General features: G+C 38.3%; 2 protein-coding genes across 2 annotated transcripts; both read right to left on the bottom strand.

Moving 5' to 3' along the window:
• Window positions 1–498: 498 nt before the first annotated feature.
• On the bottom strand, window positions 499–12620 carry LOC129363777 (dual specificity mitogen-activated protein kinase kinase 6-like). Its single transcript, XM_055036066.1, has 12 exons — window positions 12305–12620; window positions 5893–5962; window positions 5637–5685; window positions 5432–5545; window positions 5160–5279; window positions 4965–5081; window positions 4815–4866; window positions 4587–4714; window positions 4333–4410; window positions 2819–2958; window positions 2537–2582; window positions 499–2340 (listed from the first exon to the last, which is right to left on the bottom strand). Exons 1-12 carry the CDS (start codon window positions 12321–12323, stop codon window positions 2263–2265), a joined length of 1011 nt encoding a protein of 336 aa, XP_054892041.1. The 5' UTR covers window positions 12324–12620; the 3' UTR covers window positions 499–2262.
• A 615-nt stretch (window positions 12621–13235) lies between these two features.
• On the bottom strand, window positions 13236–18114 carry btbd17b (BTB (POZ) domain containing 17b). Its single transcript, XM_055035891.1, has 3 exons — window positions 17150–18114; window positions 15683–15968; window positions 13236–15101 (listed from the first exon to the last, which is right to left on the bottom strand). Exons 1-3 carry the CDS (start codon window positions 17505–17507, stop codon window positions 14027–14029), a joined length of 1719 nt encoding a protein of 572 aa, XP_054891866.1. The 5' UTR covers window positions 17508–18114; the 3' UTR covers window positions 13236–14026.
• Between the last annotated feature and the right edge of the window lie 1588 nt (window positions 18115–19702).

Raw genomic sequence — 19702 nt, 5'->3', positions numbered from 1 at the left:
CAAATGATGAAATAAAGGCTTTGTATCTACTAAGGAGTAGTTTCAATTATACAAGGATAACTTTTACTAGGTAACAATATCCTTTCTTTGCAAAGATTAAAATGCAACTACTCATGTCCTTTCTAGTATCAGGTGATGAATAAAATAAGTTAATTCTTATGGATAAACATTTTTTTTATTTGATCTGATAGAGACCTCTTAAAGTGTACTTTATCAATTTGGTCATCAAACATCTGGTCTCAAATATGTAGTGGTTTGAAAGTTCTAGGCTCAAAATTGAAATTACATTTCAGTATTTTGGGAAAAAGTGGGATAAAATGAATGAGTACTACAAAAGGCAAGTTTTAATCTACATATTTGTATTGGCAAACAGGACACTTTTATTTTAAATATCTCTTTAATCTTTTGCAAATATATGTTTAAACCTGAATAAACATACCTGAATGTGTATCTGAATTCAGTGTATACCTGAATTCCCTTCAAGAAAAGCAAAAATGATGACGGTTACCGTCAGATTTACTGAACAATAAAGCTTTTATTTTTTGTCTTTCCATAGTTCAAGTTTGTCAGTGCCACCCAGTGAAAAGGTGGCAAACAGAGTGAAGGAGTAAGAGGTAGAGCAAGTGTTCCATTCTTACTGTGATCAGTGTAAAAAAAAAAAAAACGAAAAAAAAACAAAACAGATTTTTATACATAAAGGCATTGACCATTTAAAGGCCAACTGGAAAGTGATTGGAGGGGGAGTTAAAGAACAGCAGCTTCCAAAGTGTTGCTAGCTTTCCCTTATACTTAAAACAGATAGATGAAGCACAGACCGCTGGTGTCCTTTCACTGGTTTCTGAAGCAAAACTGCCTTTGCATAGTATGTATAGTCTGACAGAAATAACTAATGTCTTCCAAACAAGGTAATCTCTGCATACTGTAGAAGAAAACAGAAACCTGAGCAGTGGAGTTTGACAGCACATCAGTCCTAAAAGATGTATATTTAGCTGGCCATATGAGTACAGTCTGTGTGTATCCATCACACTGCATTCAAACTAATAGCAACGATTACCATTCAGCTACACTGTGACAGGTTTAAACAGTGTTATGTTATATATAAAAAAAGGAAATAATATTTACATCTTCAGCATATAAATTACTTCCCTAACACACCGTCTCTGTAAGGCATAATAAGCTCTTTGAAACACTCAAAATACAAAAACACATAAATGCCTCTTCCACAAAGACTGCAGATTTCAAAATATGGGCACGGGCAGAGAAAACGTTGAAATATTGATAAAATAAAATCCAAACCAGAACAAGTAAAAACAAAATGAAAACAAAATAAAAACGAATAATGCAGTTTTTTTCATTAGAACAATTTGTGAAATGGCACATAGAAAGAGATAAAGCTTTAAGCTTGATTATGCAAACCCTGAATACTTCCAGGTAGTAACAATCACAACACTGGAGCTGACTCTTTGATACTCGAGAAAGATGAAGAATGCAGAGTGGTCACAGACTCTGATAGAAGTTGACATGGGATTCTTTTCATTCACACCATCGGGTGCTCCAGGAATGACTCGGCCTGCCCAGAAGGTGACCCTCTGACATTTTTATTCAGTTTTTACTCAGCCAGACACTCCCTCTGGCTGCAGGCCTTGCTCTGACCAATCACATCACGGCAGAAGTGGATCGGACAAGGTAGGATCGAGTCCCGTAGCATTCACACTTGTCAATACTACGGGACTTATTCACAAAAAGTATTTAAAAAAAAAAATAAATCTGTATTATGAGGAAGAATATCAAATACGCAAATACAGCTTTCAGCACACAGCAACATACACGTTAACTGACTTTAGCATATGAAATTCATCAACAACATTTCACAAACATATAATGGGCTGGCTCTGTCATTCAGAAAAGGGAGATGGAGGGTGGGGGCAAATAAAAACAGGATTAAAACAGCTAATTTGATTAAGTTCATATTTTGTCAGGTGAGAGAGCTGCTCACACAGGAAACCTAGAGGAGTGAATGGAACCTCTCCAGTTGACTGTAAAAGTTCACGTTACCACCGCTCTCCCTGCCCAGAGCTGCTGTCAAGTCTTTGAGTGACCCTCCCATTCTGTGGGTGAACGAGTCCATCATTCCAGTGAGGTTTTTTTTTTTTTTCGTTTTTACTTATTTAAAAAAAAAAAAAAAAAGAGCAGGTGGGGCCATTGGATCTTCTGATGACAGGTCCTGCCCAGATTGACGAGGTGAAGCCTGGAGTGAGCCCATCAATCATCCAGGATGACCTTGACGAAGCTGGCCACATCTGTCTCTTTAGCATCGTGGAGGGTGAAAAACGGGTGTTTCTGTAGAAGAATAAAGGGTTAAGAAAAGAGGGAGGACGTAATGTTTTATTTTGCTGGCAGACACTGTGAAATACAAACATCTTCTTGGTGGGTTAATGGAAAAAGTCTGATCTCTTGTGGGCAAAACAAGAAAGACACTGAAGTCCAGATAGTAACTGTGCTGTATTTACAGTGAGCGAAATAAAAATTAACCAACCATTAATTCTGTGTAGGCTGGTCTTTCGTCTGGCTTCTTGCTTAAGCTGTAAGACATAGAAAAATTATTTTCAAACAATAAAATGTAACAATTTATTTTTATATTATGATTTAAATAAAAAAATATCTTAAAAACAAAGATGCAAATAAATAAGTGTTGAAACCTGAATTTCTTCAATTTATCGCAGAGCAAACACTGACCCCTGCTGGGCTTCTGAGTCTTTACGTTCTCTATTAAACTACAAGAAATGAGTGTGGTCACGACTGCCAGCGTGAAGCTTACCACTGCGAGATGAAGTCTACAAACTCAGGGGAGAAGCGGTCTGCAGGCAGCTGTGGAGACGGCTCATCCACCACCTGCTTGAGCTGCTGGAATGGGGTGCCCCATGAGTCATAGGGGAATTTTAAAATGGCCAGCTCGATCTGAGAAATGGCGGCAAGAAGAAATCTGATTTAAGTTTCTGATGAATTTCAGGGCTATATGACAGTCAGGTTTTTTGCGAATGAGTCAATAATGTTTATTGAAATCTGAGACCAAAACTATTTCAGGTGATTTAAGACTAAATATTTCTGGGCAATGCCACTTTATTGGTTATGTGTGTTGAACTTGTTCAGCAAGGTTTTCGGGGGAATATTTAGAGAAGAAATAATGCATGTTTTAAAGCAAACCAACAAATATGATTTATATAGCAAATAGGGTAGAAGTCATCAAAAAAATGACAAAGCAGGAGTCATATGAATCTGTAAGCCATATATTAAGGACAGCAAAAAAAAAAAGGTCACTTATTTTCAAGTGTCATAATGACTCACCATTACTGAAGTATTATCAAACCTTCAAGAATGGAGAGCTTCATGCAGCATAGTGACTATCTAAAATATTCATACACTTAAAATTTAAAATTATCAGTATTTTAATGGGATTTTATATCACAATTTGACCCAAAATAGCAGACAATTGTGACTGGAAGTTAAAGAATACATAGTGTTGACAAAGGAAAATTGTGGAAAACATTTGTATTTATTTCCTTTTCCTATGATACCCCTTGCTACAGGTGCAGAAGACCAAGGAATACAACAGACAGATTAAGGCTAAAGATGTGAAGAAGTCTGAAGTAGAGCTATGTTATGGAACAACACCTCTAGCTTTCAACATTTATACTGAAATGAAAACATAATGGCACAATTTCAAATCTACCAACATATGTCCATTCATGTAAACAGGCTGGGCATAGAGCAGATTAAAGTAAAAATAACTGCCAAGAAGCCCACAGTAACTCCAATGGAGCTACAGCGACAGATCTGATGGGGTAAACAGTTGCTGGGAAAAATATTAGTCATGCACTCGACAAATCAGGAACTTGGTGAAGAGTGGCAAGATTAAGACTATTTTTGAAAGAAAACTATAAGAAGTTCCATTTACAGTTTGCCACAAGTCATGACTCATGAAGATGCATCCCAAATGCAGTAAAAGATACTGTAGCTCTACAGTTTATTGACTAAAGGGGGATAAATATTTTATTAAAAAAACATACACATATTTTCCTTCTCGTTTTCAGATAAGTGATGCTCTATATTGGTATATTACAAAAAAAAAAGTTTGTGATTGTCATATGACAAACTATAAAACAGTTTCAAATGATATGTGCACTTTTTCAAGGCACTATTTATTGTAACATACAAAGCAATATATTTTGAGAGCAAGAATATATACATATAAATCCCATTTGGTTAATATCATATCACAATGACACCTACTGAATTTAATTAGATGAGACTTTTCAAACCATGAAAACTCACCATGGTGATGCCCAGACTCCAGATGTCTGATTTGACACTGTAGCCCTGCTGGTTGAGGTCAGGGTTGATCCTCTCAGGCTGAAAATAGAGCAAAAATATATTTTTTCCTCATATTGAAGCTACCTGTGTATTTTAATATGAATTATACATTTTAACAATTTAGCATTTAGGAAGTATTGTGACACTAGACCAGTAGGTTGCCACAAGTCATGACTCATGCAATTCATTCCTACACAACCCCCTCCATCTCTTACCGCCATGTAGGGCTTGCAGCCTGCGTCCATCGTTTTGGCCACAGAATCCACCAGGTGGCCACTGATGCCAAAGTCGCACATTTTCACTTGGCCCTGAGTGTTGATCAGGACATTGGAGGGCTTCACGTCTGGAAGCAGATGTTGAGAACATAAGAAAGTTGACAATTGATGGAGCACCTTGGAGCTGTAAACTGTTATCGTTGATAGCCAGATCTTCATTTTACTTACCTCTGTGAATCACTGAGAGGTTATGGTGCAAATGCTCTAATGCCTTGACAATCTGTGGAATAATTTTATAAAAGAGAATGCTGAGATTTATGCTGACTTAATGAAGCAAATTTATTCAGGTGGAATGGGGTTTTGAAAGGACTAACATACTGCTACTGTGATCTTGCCCAAGATGTCTTCAGGAATCGTTTGGCCTTTTTGAAAAACCTTTTTATAGAACTTATCCAAAGACGTGTCCATCAATTCCATGCAGATCCAAACATCTCCCTGAAAAACATTCAAGTTAATAAACTTCCATTACCAAACATCCTTGGAACGTTTACTTAATATTTGATAATATGTTACCTCTCTAAAAAGGGCACCGTAAAAAGTCACAGTATAGAAGCAGTCCACTGTTCTCATGGAAATGTCCAGGTCCATCAGAAGCCTCTTCTGCTCCAGAGTATTAACTGTGGCACGAATCCTCTGAGGACAAAAGCACCACAAACTTACTACAACATTTCAAAACCAGCATTTATTAGCCCATCCAAGAGTTTACAGCCTGAAATCTGATGATTTACAGTGTTTCAAAATCAAGTAAATAAAAGGAAAATAAATCGAGCAGCTTCCTCGTCTACCTTGACCGCCATGATCACACCACTGGGGACATGTTTCATCTTGTCCACCACTCCGTAGGCGCCCCTTCCCAGCTCTTCAATCTGCTCCAAGTCATCTGCTTCCACCACAAAGTTCTATATAGAGGAGTCAGCACAATGTTACAATGCCACACGTTCAATACAGAAAGCAAACAAAAGAGAAGGACGTTGGAAAATGCAGCTTTACCTGATCACCAATTGTGACATAAGCTCTGGAGTCAAGGTCTCGAGGGGGCCTGCAGACAGAAAACCCCAAAATATGAAATAAAGTAATGACTACCTGCTGCTTCCGACCATATTAAATTTGAGAACTAAATGGTGCAAAAGTATTGGCCCCCCTTGCAAAAAATAAAAAATATTCACAGTTCAACATCTTTTTCTTATCCCTCTGTACTTTGATAGCCTAAAATGTGGTGTTACTAGTGCAAAGAAAAAGGCCTTACGCTGTAGCTTGAGGAGGCAGTGGTGAAAATGCATCTTTGGGCAGCCTCGGCCCCGGATTCTTCTTCCTACCTTAAAAAAAAGGTAAAAGGAAACATTATAATCTCATCTCTAGCATAAATAGAGATGAGATAATAATTAATTAATAATTAACAAAGCCAAAAGTAGCATCGCCCATAAGCTGGCTATTTACAAATCCTGGCTAGCTAATACAAAAGCTTCTCAAACCTTTTTATTTACAAAGCCTCAAAACTCACATCACTCCAAACAGATTTTTTTTTCCTCAACAGAATGAGTCTTAAATAAAAATTGTGATAGTTTTGTTATTTGTCTCAAAAGGGACACATACCAACAAGATATATTTTGTTACAGGTATCAAAGAATATTGACTTTTACAACATTAGGCTGAAAAATGTAAGTATTTTCTATCAAACCATTTTGCAATTTAAAGTCAAATGGTTAAAAGGAGTTGTTGGAGAAAACTGTATGGTGCAAACTGAAACGTGAGCTACTACACTTGTCTCTCATTTCGAGGAGACAAATCAACTGGAAATATTTCCAGAGGTGACAAATACTATTAAGTGAAGTCATTTTATTATAACAGTTGCTGCTATGAGCAACATGCATTATGTGTTAAGAAGTCGACAACAGAAAGCTTATCTGAGTTGATAGAACAACAAATTAACTGGCTAATACCAGTCAGTTATGTTCATGTTACTGTCCAAAAAGCAGAACACGAAAAATATATTAAATGTTGCACCAACAAAAAAGAATAAAAAACAAGTGTTTGCTTTTTTGCCATGTGCCAAAATATAAAACAATGAATGTAATAATTGATATTATTACATTGTCTAGCAGTGTTACATTTTTTTTTTACTTTATGAAAACAATGACAGTTTAACATCAAACTGCAATTGTAGAGCTTAGAACCAGGCAATGCCCTGGTTACTTATCCACACTAACTTAACTAGAAACAATATCACTATATTCTTTTGGAGTTCTTCTAAAGTCACAATTAACTAGCATCAGAAGTTATCTTACATAAACTGTTCATTGGAATTGATGTGCTCTCCTACGTAAAAGGAAAGTGACTGTCAGCTTTTTGTGAAGTGAAAGGCAGCTAGGTGAAAGGGAACAATGCCTTCCTCTCTTACAAGCTTGTTTTTATTCAAGTTAAAAAAAAAATTCTGCTTTGTTTTTCCTTCATCATCCTTTATTTTATTGTTCTCCTTTCACATGTTTCACAATAATGCTTGTTAAGCACTGTAAGTTAATGTGAGCGGCTTTGAGACTTTCCTGTGCTAAAGGATTGATAGCAATCCATTCATAAACACCGTTTACCAGAAGCCAGTGGGACTTCCCAAAAGTGGATGCAAGTCTCTGCCAGGATGACACAGCTACTCAGCCTACAGCTCCCCTGTCAGGAAGACTGCCTCAAGTTTCCTTGACACTAATTATCTGTTTAATGTGCTTGTTGCGATCCCAATGGGAAAATCTGAACAGATTGCAACATTTTAACACAATCAGGTCATTTAAAAACAAAATAATTTAAACCAGGCTCATTGCTACAAACACGCTTGATAAGAGTGTGCATTTCTTAGTGTGCAAGCATGAAGCTTTACATTTAGAAAGTGCCATCTAAAGTTAAACTTATGCACAACTGTAATTGTGATTATTGTAGGACTGCATTTCCCATTGACTAAGTGACAGCACATTGCTTTTCTTTGGAGGAAGTATGTGTGGGTAAACCCCTGCTTACTACAATAAGCTGGAAGGGAAGTGATTTTTTTTCTTTCACAGATTCTAGATATCTCAGACCACCAATGAAACCTAGACACATCCGTTTTGTGCTGGAAGCCTAAAATAAGCACACAGTGTCCGGACAAACTACGGTAAGTTTCATTTGGAAGAGAGAGAGTTATTTACTCACACATGCTTAGGCAAAAATAGATTTTACATTTCCTCTGTGTGGGATTAAAGCAAGAGCAGTCAAAGGCTCCAGAAGACCTGAACAATAAACAGACTTTTGCACATGCAATTCAAAATTAAAATACTCTGAAGATATTGCGAGGATTTTGACAACGTTTTGCCACAAGACTATTAAATGTTTCAATGCATTTACCATAAACTCTAAATACTTGCCTACTGTAAAATATTAATGGCCTAGAAATAGTATCTCTTCTAAGGCAGCAACCTCAGCACCTGGCGTGTCGAGGAAACAGTCAGCCGAAGCTTTGGATATGGATATGACTAACAGCCGATTCAAATGGACATCCGCTCAAAACACAACTTTCTGGACCCTTTGGGGAAAATTATGTCACTTCACTTGGCTTGCATGCAGCCCTATAGAGGCAAACTGAGGCCAAGCTCACTGCAGCTTTCTGCTGGAAGAACTCAGCTCTCTAAAACCGAGCTAGAGATGCTCCAATCAAGCATTTTGAGTTCAGATCTGACTCAAATCTCTGGATTTATAAATTTGACAACTGCTTTTAGTATTGGTGTTGTTGCAGTGAGTATCAGCAGCTCTGACATTGTTCTTTCCTGCTGTTAATTGTATCACAGAGACTTTGCAACACTTTTTTGGATGAAGCCCAAAAATTAAAACAGCAAAAACATCTATCAAAAAAATGACCTTCAGAAGTAGAGAGCAAGATTTCTGCAAGTTTCAGTCAGTTAAATTGACTGAAACTTGCAGAATTCTTTAAGATTGGAAGAAAATCAAGATCTAAATTTAAGACGGAAAACAATTATAAAAAATCTAATTGATAAATTAACCTAATAATTTATTGTACTCATAGTTAATATGTAATGTTGGAGGGCACGACATGCAACAGTTTCAGAGTCTGAACTCATTCTAGGGTTTGCAGAGAAAAGTGGATTTCCAGTGGGCAAGAGGCGGGGTGTGCCCTGGAGAGGTCACCAGTCACAGTGCAACACTCACACACACAACAAACAACTAATCACACACAAACTCGAACCTAACGGCAATTTAACGGGACCACAAAATCCCATATGAATGTCCATGGATTGTGGGAAGAATCATAAGTCCTAGAATAACCTATGCATGTATGAAGAGAACATGCAAACTCCATGCAAAAAGGCCCTGACAGATTCATCATGCAGCCCAAATGAATATTAATACTTTTGACACTTTTCTTTCCTCACCATTACAAGTTATCCCCTCTACAGTCCTAGAGCTTTAGCTTTTCAGCACTGGTGCAGGCATTTATGTCAGTTTGTCCATCCGGCTGGTCAAATTAAAAATATGCAAAGTATGAAATGTGTATATATATCCAAGATTTTATTTCTTGTTATCCTCATGACTATAGCTTGCATGTGTAAAAACTCACAAGTACAGTGGGTTTCACAGTCATTGACACAAGACAGTCATCAACACGCTCCTCAAGGAGCATAAGACGCAAATAGTCATTGATGAAGAAGTTGTTTTTTTTAGACTTGTGTCATTTGTAAATGAATGTATTCATAAAAACAAACATTCATTGTACAAGGAAATGTGTGATACAAAAGGTGCACCACCAACAAGGATAAAAACAGACTTCAGATAATTATTTAGTAAAATTCATTCAGGCAAGAGAGGACTGAGAACAGAACCAGTGCTTTAAGAGATGCTATAAATAGACAAATCTTTCACACGGCTACAAATGTAGCATCAGTTGTGTCAAGCTAGTCCTGAAACACAAATGCCAGAAGCCTCTAATTTGGGCTAAGGAGACAAACAACTGGACTATTGTTCAGTTGGCTCAAACCCTCTTTTCTGCATAATGTATGATTTGAATTTAATTTGGAAATATAGAAGAATTGTGGAAAGACACAGCATTCACATTGCTTAAAGTCCAGTGTAAAGTTTAAACAGCACTCCACAATTTTTAGGGTGCCATGACATCTGCTGGTGTTGGTCCGATGATTATGTCCATGCCACGCTGCACTGAAGCAGTAATTCATGCAAAAGGAGCTCTGAAGAAGGATGTGGTTGTTCAGGGATTGTATAGTTGCAGATGCAAGTAGATGGCACTAAAAGTACAACATGAAATTCTAACCACCATATGACACTGAAAGTTTCTTATGGAGCTCTACTTTTGGTATTAAAACAGACTGAAAGTCTGGGAGACTTTGCTTTTCAAGATCTTTTTTGTCTTCACTACAAGTCCTCTCACCCAGCAGCTAATGCAAAGGCAGTAAACAATTAGTTAGATGTTGCTGAATTGGTCTGGTTTGTCTGCTTCACTTGTTACTAATTTATCACATGTATTGGACAGCAGGTATTGCAACAATCTATTTTTGGCAGGGCAGCAAAAAAACAACAAAACAAAAACAACAAAAAACAAACACACACACACAAAAAAAAGTTCACCTCACTTTTTTCAAGCATCGGCCCAGAAAACACTAAGAAGCTCTCTGAAATTAATACAGAATTTTATATGTAAATGCAACAACTACAGCAACTTGTCCAATTCCTCCTCTCCTGAAGGTTTTAGAATTATCTTACTATAGTTACTGCATCAGTGATGTAATTTATTAGCTTTTTTTTTAGCACTTGTACAATACTTAAGAGGTTTGCTTTTGAATATTTCATCAAAGTTGTGAAATGACCTTTTCATTTAGTGAAATTAAAAAGTCATTGAGATACTCATGGGACACTTATGAGCAGTTATGAGCAGTATCTCATCTGCTCATAAAAAAGAATGAATGCTGGGTGCATTGTGTGTTCAGGCTGCAGATTGTAATTTATACCTGACAGGTATGTAATTCAAAAGACATCGAATGCGCTGGTAAGACTGACACATGAATGACTACAACTACTGTTGTGCTTATCAAGTTTTTTTTTTCTTAAAGTGATATACATTTGCTATATTATCCACCATAACCTGAGTCGAAATACCATTCCCATTGGGTCTCATGCTTATACTGAATAGGAACAGGCCCATCTCTACTCACCAGATACAATTGGTTGCATGACATCAGCAACAGCTGTGGTAAGTTGATCAAGCAACTCAACACATGACAGCAAATCATTTTCCCAAAAAAGGGATCTGAGTAACAGTAGTTCTTTGCAGGATGTGAGGTGAGGGTGTATTTTTTTTTAAAAAAAGGAAAAGAAAACAGCTGACATATAATTTTTTTAAAATTATAAATCAGTTTATAATTCAAAATTATAAGATGGTCATGGAAAGGTTTTATTTTTAGAGTAGAATTTCAGTAAACATAGGGAGTTGTAATGAAAAAAAGCATGCATTCTTCTGAGTTTACTAAATGGTCAGTGGAAAATACCCGGAATACATACGTAATGTGAGCAAGAATTTCTGGATTGTACATGGGATCAAAGTGTCAATAGCTGTGAGGCGAGTCACATCAGGAAGCACCAGCCTTAGAGCAGGTCCATATACAGACAGTGATGACTCATGCGCAGATAATCTTCCACACCACCCTATCAGGACTGTTCGGGAGAACCCAATCTCTAGGCATGCCTCAGCACTAACAGATCTCAAGGCTCTCTAAGAGAAACAAAAAAAGTCTGAATGAAACTAAACACTCTTGAACACGCAGAAAATGCACAATAAAGACAGCAGAAGAACTCGTGTGACGATCAGAGTGCTTGCAGTCAGTCAACCATCAACAAGTAGGGAAGCAGCGTTCGGTATTGGTGCTGCAAGTCTAAACCTGCCACCGCAGGCCGGGGCGCTTTGACTGCCTGAGCGGCGCCCCGCGCGTGCAGCCCACCATGGTAACGCTGCTATGATTGTGTAACAGCACGAGCACTGAACTTGAAATGTAAATTGACATCATTACAATCACGCTATGTGTGACGCAGGGGAAGAGCCTTGATTCTTTTTCCAAGGAGTGGTTTCTTTCCTTTTTGTTTGTTTGCTTTTTTTTCTCATTGATTCCAGATTACCGTGAATCTAAAAAAAATAAAAAAAAATACAAATACAAATAAAGTTGCTCCTTCATTAAACAGGAGGCTAAAATATATGTACGCCGAACACAGTCTGTGCAAAAAAAACAAGCACAAAAACACCTGTGGTCCTATTAAGCATCAAAGAGAGAGAGAGAGTAGAGATTTCCAGCTAAATTTGCTTCACATTTAAAGTTGAACAAAAAACACTATGATTTTTAGCGAACTTCAACAGAGCAACTTTAGCCACACAAATAATAAAACTATCCATTAACAAGTCAGGGACAGCAAAAAAATTGGTAACACTTAGCTGCAGGTTATCTGAAGACTTTGTGTACTGATTAAAAAAAGAAAGCAGGAAAGACATGTTGGCTAGCTAGCCTTCCACCTGGCAAGGTTACATTACACAAAGCTAGCTAAAGTTCTTCCTCCTCTTCCAGCAAGGCGGTGGAGAAAAATATGCGCAGCTGCTTGCAAAACAACACAAAAAAGACCCTTACCTGCTTTAGATAGAGACATTTCCCCTTTGCTTTGATGAGGGGGAAGGGAAGCACAAAGACTTTTGCCTTTTTTTCTACTCCCTCCCTCCCTGCATCTACTCTTGTACCCGCTCAGAAACGCTGCTTCGCGGGTGCAAAGATCTAGCCGCGATCAAAAAAAAAAAGTAGGCAATTTGCCTTAGTGCAAATCTAGTGCGCCAATAACCTGCTCAAAGAACGACTAGCAGCAAGGTGCGCAACTTTAAACTTTGAAAAAGCTGAGCAGTTCGACTTAGTTTGCTAACAAAACCTTCGCCGGGGTGGCCAAAGTCTGACAGCTGAGGGTTCCAGCGACGTGATGACGTCTTTCCTGTCAGGTGCTACGCCTCATGGGAGGTGCAGTTTCCATGCGGTAAAATAACCAACCTCAAGTTTTGAAACTGGAGGGTGAATACGAATCCCAAAACTGTCACAGATTCACTCTGTAATTAAAAGAGTTCTGTTTTGACAGACCCTGTTTTAAGCTGTATGGGGTCATTAACTTATTCAGCTACAACATACTTTACCCCACAAATAATCACAATTTTAAATTAGTATTTTTAAAGATGTACTGGTTTGTCTCACAAATTATTACTTTAGTATAGGCTATACTTACGGGTGGTTTCCTAAAAAAACAAAACTGAATCTTTATGACAAACTTTTTTAAACTTTACGTTTTTCTGTAAGTTTTGGGACAAAAAAATATAAATAAGTAAAAAAATGAAAAAAAGGCTTAATCTTAAGACATATATAACATTTTGTAGCAGTAATATGGAAAGATGCAATTGGTAAATATGAATGTGGTAGTACACCTGTTAACTATACAACCAACCCATAGAGATTAAGAAGGAAAAAAACAAACAAAAAAAAAATCATGACATAAAGAGTTATCTAGAAACAATTTCTATTAACAAACAAAACTTTTATTTATTATTTGATTTACAAAAGAGAAAAACAGACATTTAAAATAAGTCAAATATTTTTGACTTTACTAAGTCTTACTTTAAAAGACAGATCAACACCTAAAATTTAAAATCTCATTGTCCTGTATGAGGCTATATATCTTTTTAAATTATTTTTTTGTTATCACAGACTGCTTGGGTTTTCAAAAAGCTAAAGAAAATACATATGTTAAAAATGCAAAGTAACTAAATCAACAAGCAATGTAAAATGGAAAAAATGTCTGTGCAGCAATCATCTTTCCAGTCTTGCAAGACAAACTACATCACATTAAAACCCTACAAAACATTTTGATATCTAAAATTCAAAGTGGTGCATAAATTACTGTACCAAATATCTCCCATGAACTACAAATCTATATTTGACAGCAAAGAAAATAACAATCCATACATGTAGCAGTGAATGTCAGTTTGTTTTTTCAAAGCAAAATACATATATGGCCTATTCAAACATGGGCAGCAACACAGATTCATAAATTCAAGGAAAAACTACTACTTACTGAAATACAACCTATATTTTATGTTGCTATTAGTAATTACGATGATAATCACAGTTTGTATTGCAGTTCAATTTTTTACTTTTTGCTATACAACTGGAAGACAAAAGAATGAAACAATGTTACAGAGTGAATTTCTGGAGCTGACACATACACACAGTGTGATATGAGTGTGTTTTGGAACATGTGCATGTGATTGTGTGGGCAGATAAGGGTTGGGTGAGATCACAAAAAAAAAATTCCTGTTTTTATTTCCTGGCAACAAGCAAGCTATGGTAAAGAGGTTTGATCACAACATGCAGATAGAGAGAGCTGTCAATTAGGTACTCTGATGCACGACGTTGAATGTCAGCATCCACCAAGAAATCCCCAGACTCCTCTGTACTTTGGTGGAAGTTGTACACATGGCGGACAATCACTTTTCCTTGTTGCTTTGCCATCACAATGATTGCTTTCTGGAAACTCACTCCAGCAAAGTCGGGGCTAGAGGTGGCCGGCGTTACGATGATGCGAGGTCGACCTCCCTCTGTGCGAGTGGGCTGCATGGAACCCAGCTCAGTGTAGGTGGATCTGGCACTGAGTGGGAGCCAGCGAGGGGAGAACAGGGCATTCCACGTCACTCTCTTGCTGGAGTCATGACCGCTGGGCCCAAGTTGGGTCTGGAAGCTGAAACTACGGTCATCACGTGTGGGGTTGTTGATGATCCAAGGAGTACCCCAAGATGAGGACAAATAGTTACGGGGAGTGAAGATACTACAGTTGACATCAAAGTACTTGGCTAGTTGAATCGGTGATGCAGAGTGGAACTGGAAAGCGAGATAGAGGAGATCACGGATGGCCTCATAATACTTCACCATGAGGGGTGAATGCCTCTGAAGACGAAAGAGATGTTGAGGAGGGATCATGCCGTACCGAACAGCTCTCAGGGCAGTCTCTACTGTTGAGCTAATTGGCTGGTTCTGGTTGATCCAGATCTCCAGCGCCTCGTAGAGCTCCAGCTCACTCTGCAGAATGAGGTCAGAGCGCTGGAGCAAGGACAGGAGCAGGTCTTCACTAATGGAGCCCCATTCTCCACTCTGCAGCACAGAGGACAGATTCCAGGACAGGTACTGCAGACAGCTGTCCCGCAGGGTTGCGTCCCCAATTTGCAGTGCATAGTTGTACCAGCTAACCACGTGGCCTGTGGGCGAATCACTGGAAAGATGTTGAGTCATATATTGGGTCAGGCCTTGCTGCAAGCCCCACACACGGTACTTGCTGGCCAACTTGTGCAGGGATATGGCTTGATCGAGGCGGAGTGAGATGTCACCGCAGTACAAATATCTGAATAAGACATATTTTTGAAAGTATTATTAGATAGAAACTATTTCTGTCAAGCACACTGCATTTTAGGAAACTTTTTCCACATTAGGTATTGTACAGTCACTTATGTGTGTATATTTATATTTTAAGAGGATAAAGTGCTTCCAATGACAATATATAGTTCTTTGCCATTGTGCTTTGTATTTGTTTAATTACAAAATGGTTTCAAAGCCTCAGCAGATGAAAAATAACATTAGATTAAAACAGTGAAGTTACTTGCAGTTAGTAAAGTATCCCGAAAGTTTACTCAAGTAAGAGTACTGATAATAATAATAATAATGCTAGTAAAAATGAAAACTTACAGTACCATAAAACTACTAATACATAGGTATTGTATTATAATCCATCTTGCAAAGGAGTAAGTTATATATGAGTAATTCTTTCTAGTTTGATTTTATTAATAGATTCATCTGTCCCATAATTTAAAAGATTACTGTACCATAACTACACATTTTACTGCTGATATAAAAATGATCCTCAAAGTCTAATCTAACTGTTGTGTCTCTACCCTACTGAGGCCCAGGTACTAAGTCAGTCCTTACCTGACAAACTTGTCAAAGACAGCTGCACACTCTGATGTTTCAATTAACACCAGAACACTGTTGTTGCGGCTGAGCAACAGCTCCTCAAACACGTCGCTCTGCAGGGTAAGGACCAGACTGTGGGCTTGGATCACCTTCACCTCATCAGTGTTCATGGTTTGCACCCGCAGGCTAACATCGCTACTGTTTCCCAAGGTCAGCAAGTTCTCCATGCGATGCACCAAATGCATGGAGTGATTCAGCACTGTGGCACCGTTGTCCAGGGCTGCCTCTTGCTTCAGGGGAGCTGTGCATGAAAAGGGGGATATAATTAGGGGGATGACTAGTTCACAACCAGGATCATTCCATTCTAAATTTGGATGTACCTTTTGTACTTAACAGTACCGCTTTAGTGGATTAAGCACATCTTTCTCTTGGATCTTCATATCTGGCACATCAATAATTGAAAAAGCACATCCTAATTCTTCAGCTGAGCCACAGCTGATGGTGTCTGCTAAGGAATGATTGGGCTTACACATGCTTTTCTTCACACACTCCTAGTTAATTGAGAAACAGAACAAGAAGCCAGGTGGCTGACTCAGAAAACCTCACATGCCAGGTGCACAGCCAAAAAGAACCCTGAGTTTGCAGCCCCTTTGCAGATGGCTGGTTTTATAGCCTGTCTTGGAACACAAGAAAAACCTGTGGAGAATCCCACATGAAAGAGTCAATGAAGTTTCCATTTGAGCAGCCTTGTTTGTCTCCTGCTAGGAGTTGAACAAGAGATAGGAGTGGCACATTTGACTCCCTTTAGAGTTCCCGATGTCCCACTACAATCAAGAATCCCAACTTCAAAGTCCCCTTTCTCCTTTATGCAAGATGAGCATGAAGTGGTGTGAGGATGTTCACTGTCAAATGTTTGAGACAGTCTGTCCCCCTGTAAACTAACTGAAGGCATTGTATTAGGCATACACAGCACATTTCATCTGTTATGTAATAAACTATTTTCACTTTCTGTGAGAAAACGTGAAATCTTCTCAGTAGGCACACCCACACACACAAACTTATTGATGAAATCTGCTCTGCTTGGTTCACTTAAGCAGCTCCCAGTGATGTAATTTGATTCAGGCTCATCCATAAATACTACAGTTACTCATTAAAACTAATCTGAAAGCTGCGTAGGATGACCTGCAGCAGTCTGTCAAAAATGATTTCCCCAGACAAGCAAGTACAGCCTGCAAAGTGTCTTTTATTGTTTTAATGCCAAGTGACAAATGAACTTCGATGATATAAGGATGAGCAGAACAGAATGAGCTGCATAAATAATTATTCATCAAGCCGCACACTCATGCTGTGCCCCCCTACCCAGTAACAGCATGGGTTAAGCGGGACTGAAATAGAACAATTCGCCTTCCTTAACAATGCAAGATATTTCTTTTACATTTTTGTTAAGTGACATAAAACCACTAAAACCATTTGTGATCTTACCTCCGCTGACTGTGACTGAGTGGAAGTGTAAAAAGAAGAGCACATAAACCCAGCAAGGAATCTTGTGTTCATATGAGCGCTCCATCTCTTCCCAGTTCTTCACTGTCTCTGCTTCTTTGTCCTTTCCCCTCTCCTCTCTGTCTCGGCGCCACTCTCCCACCGGCTGGATGTGCGCAGAAAGGTGTGCTGCCTGCTGTGTTGCCCAGCTCCCTGTCCTGGACTCTTTATGTAGGACGCTGGCCTTTCCCCTGGCGCATCTCTCACAACCCCGCGGACACCATTGATTGGTGGAATCGGGCAGGGGCGTTGCTATAGCGACAGCTTTGATTTTGAATCTCTCCCTTTTTGGATGTAACATGGCATTGATCAGTGGCACCGGGCCAGCCAAGGACTCAGCTTAATGTTTTTTTTTCTAAAGTGTGCTGGGGTTTGGCGCTATTAGGAATCAATAATAACCCATCTACCCATTTTAATGGTATGGACATGCTGCTGATCTCCACGCTACAGAACTTTAAAGTTAAGCACCATGAGTGCTTTAATTAGTTGGCTAATTTTCACAGAGGCCGCTGAGACAATCAGCCAAAAGTAATTGAGCCTTTAATATGTGTGACCAATGGCAGTCAGTGAAATTTCGCAATTCATCTCCAGCAGATTTTTAAGCCCTTATTTCTTGGACAGCTCATTAATCTTACTAATGTGAGAATAATTTATTTTACGCTCGGTCTATTCATTAATTTGAGGGAAGCTTTGTTTATCATGCAAGGGCAAGTCCAGATTGTTTCCCCTGAAGATTTAACTGATGTTGAAAGATTTGTTTATTCACAGAAAATGAAACAATTGCAGACATGCAAAATAAATAAATCTATTTTCAGCTGTATCTTTTTACTGAGCCAAAATGTGCTGGAAAATTTTATGTGGCATAAATAGTAGCACTATATAGACTTAACAATGTGCTGCTTTTCAGAGAGAATCATGACCTCCATTATAGTAAACATTAAAACTGATGATGACTGATGATGAAAGCGAGCTGTGCTTTTTAAGTGAACTGCACACCCCAGAATAACATCCAGCATTACAACTCTGCTTTAGGGTGACATAATGGTTTGATGTTTTATAGCTTAGCAATTCAAAAGGACAATTTAGCTCTTTCCAATACATATAACTGAAATAAATAAAGCATAAAAGTGCATTCCCTAAAATGACTGTGATAACTCCAGTATACAATGTAAGAGACAGGCAGGAAGTCAAAAGATATTTTTTATCTAATTATTAATTTTCTGGACAGTTTATGTAAAATCTGATAAACAAACAAAAAAAAAATAAATAAAATGTAGCTGGAATTGGGGTGTTGTGACAGCTATGTCACATCATGCAGTCAATATTAAAGAAATTGATTCTGCTCATTTTCTAAAATATTATTTTAGTCTTATAAAAGGTAAAATTAATACCAGTCTTTTTATCCAGTTAAAACTTGGAGCTGTTTGTGAAGACTGCACATCATCAGTACAACACTCTGTTAATCTACAAAACCTGCTTGCCTCTCTGTCAAGGTGGCACCGTGACTTCCTTACTTGGCAGGTCAGGCTGACTTCTATCTCGGTCACCACATTGGCCCTTCCCCAGAATACACAGGGAAAGGAAAAAGGTGGCTTATTTTGTGAAAGAGGATATTTTTATGTGAACTGCTAAAGAAACAAAGTTGGTCAAAGATCAGAATAACACTTTTCAGATATACCTGAATACGATAACATTACTTCAGACACATGAATCCAAGTCTGGCTGATCTCAGACACTTCTAACAACAACCAAACCAGTCAGGCCACTTTAAAATAAGAAGAAGCTTGTTGCAATTTCATCAGCATCCAGCCATCAGAAATCTGTCATTCAGTAATTAAATTATTTTAAACTCTGCTTAAAAAAAAAAGAAGCAAGAATAGAATTAGTATCTGTTAAAAAAATATGTCTTACCAGACAATTGGTCCCTTTATAGCTTCAACAAAAAAAAAGAACTGCAGAGGAAATATGTTTAAAATAGAGCTACCTACTTTGAGAAAGGACAGGGAGTTGTTTTTGGGCAATTTGGGTTGTGTTGATGCCCGGGGGCTGCTAGGCTGAAAATGCAGAACTGTCCTTTGAGACAACCTGAGCCACTGCTATGATTTCTTGCATGCATTCCCTAAGGAGAGCCTTTATGCAGCAACTTTAATGCCCTAATGAATCCTGCTGCAAAATAATAAGGCGGACAACTAAAAAAAAAAAGCACAAACTCACATCTGGCATCATGCAGCTGTCATAATTTAAGACAATTGATGCAGATGCATGCTGTACACATCTGCAAATGAAATGCCCTTCGCTAAGGTCACAGTGTTTTTTATCCCCCTCTCGCTCATACACCCCGGTAGGAATTTAATAGAACGACAATGCAAAAAGGATTGATTGACAAACTGCTGAATGTTTTCAGACCAACCCTCGGGATGAGATCCATTGAGAGATCAATGCCCTGCAGGAGGCCCCATCACGCAGTATAAACATGTTAAGTACAAGCCAAATGCC

Source organism: Poeciliopsis prolifica, unplaced genomic scaffold, assembly GCF_027474105.1.
Source record: "Poeciliopsis prolifica strain line A6 unplaced genomic scaffold, Auburn_PproV2 SCAFFOLD010, whole genome shotgun sequence".
Classification (NCBI taxonomy): domain Eukaryota; kingdom Metazoa; phylum Chordata; class Actinopteri; order Cyprinodontiformes; family Poeciliidae; genus Poeciliopsis; species Poeciliopsis prolifica.
This window is presented reverse-complemented; position numbering and strand designations above follow the sequence as displayed.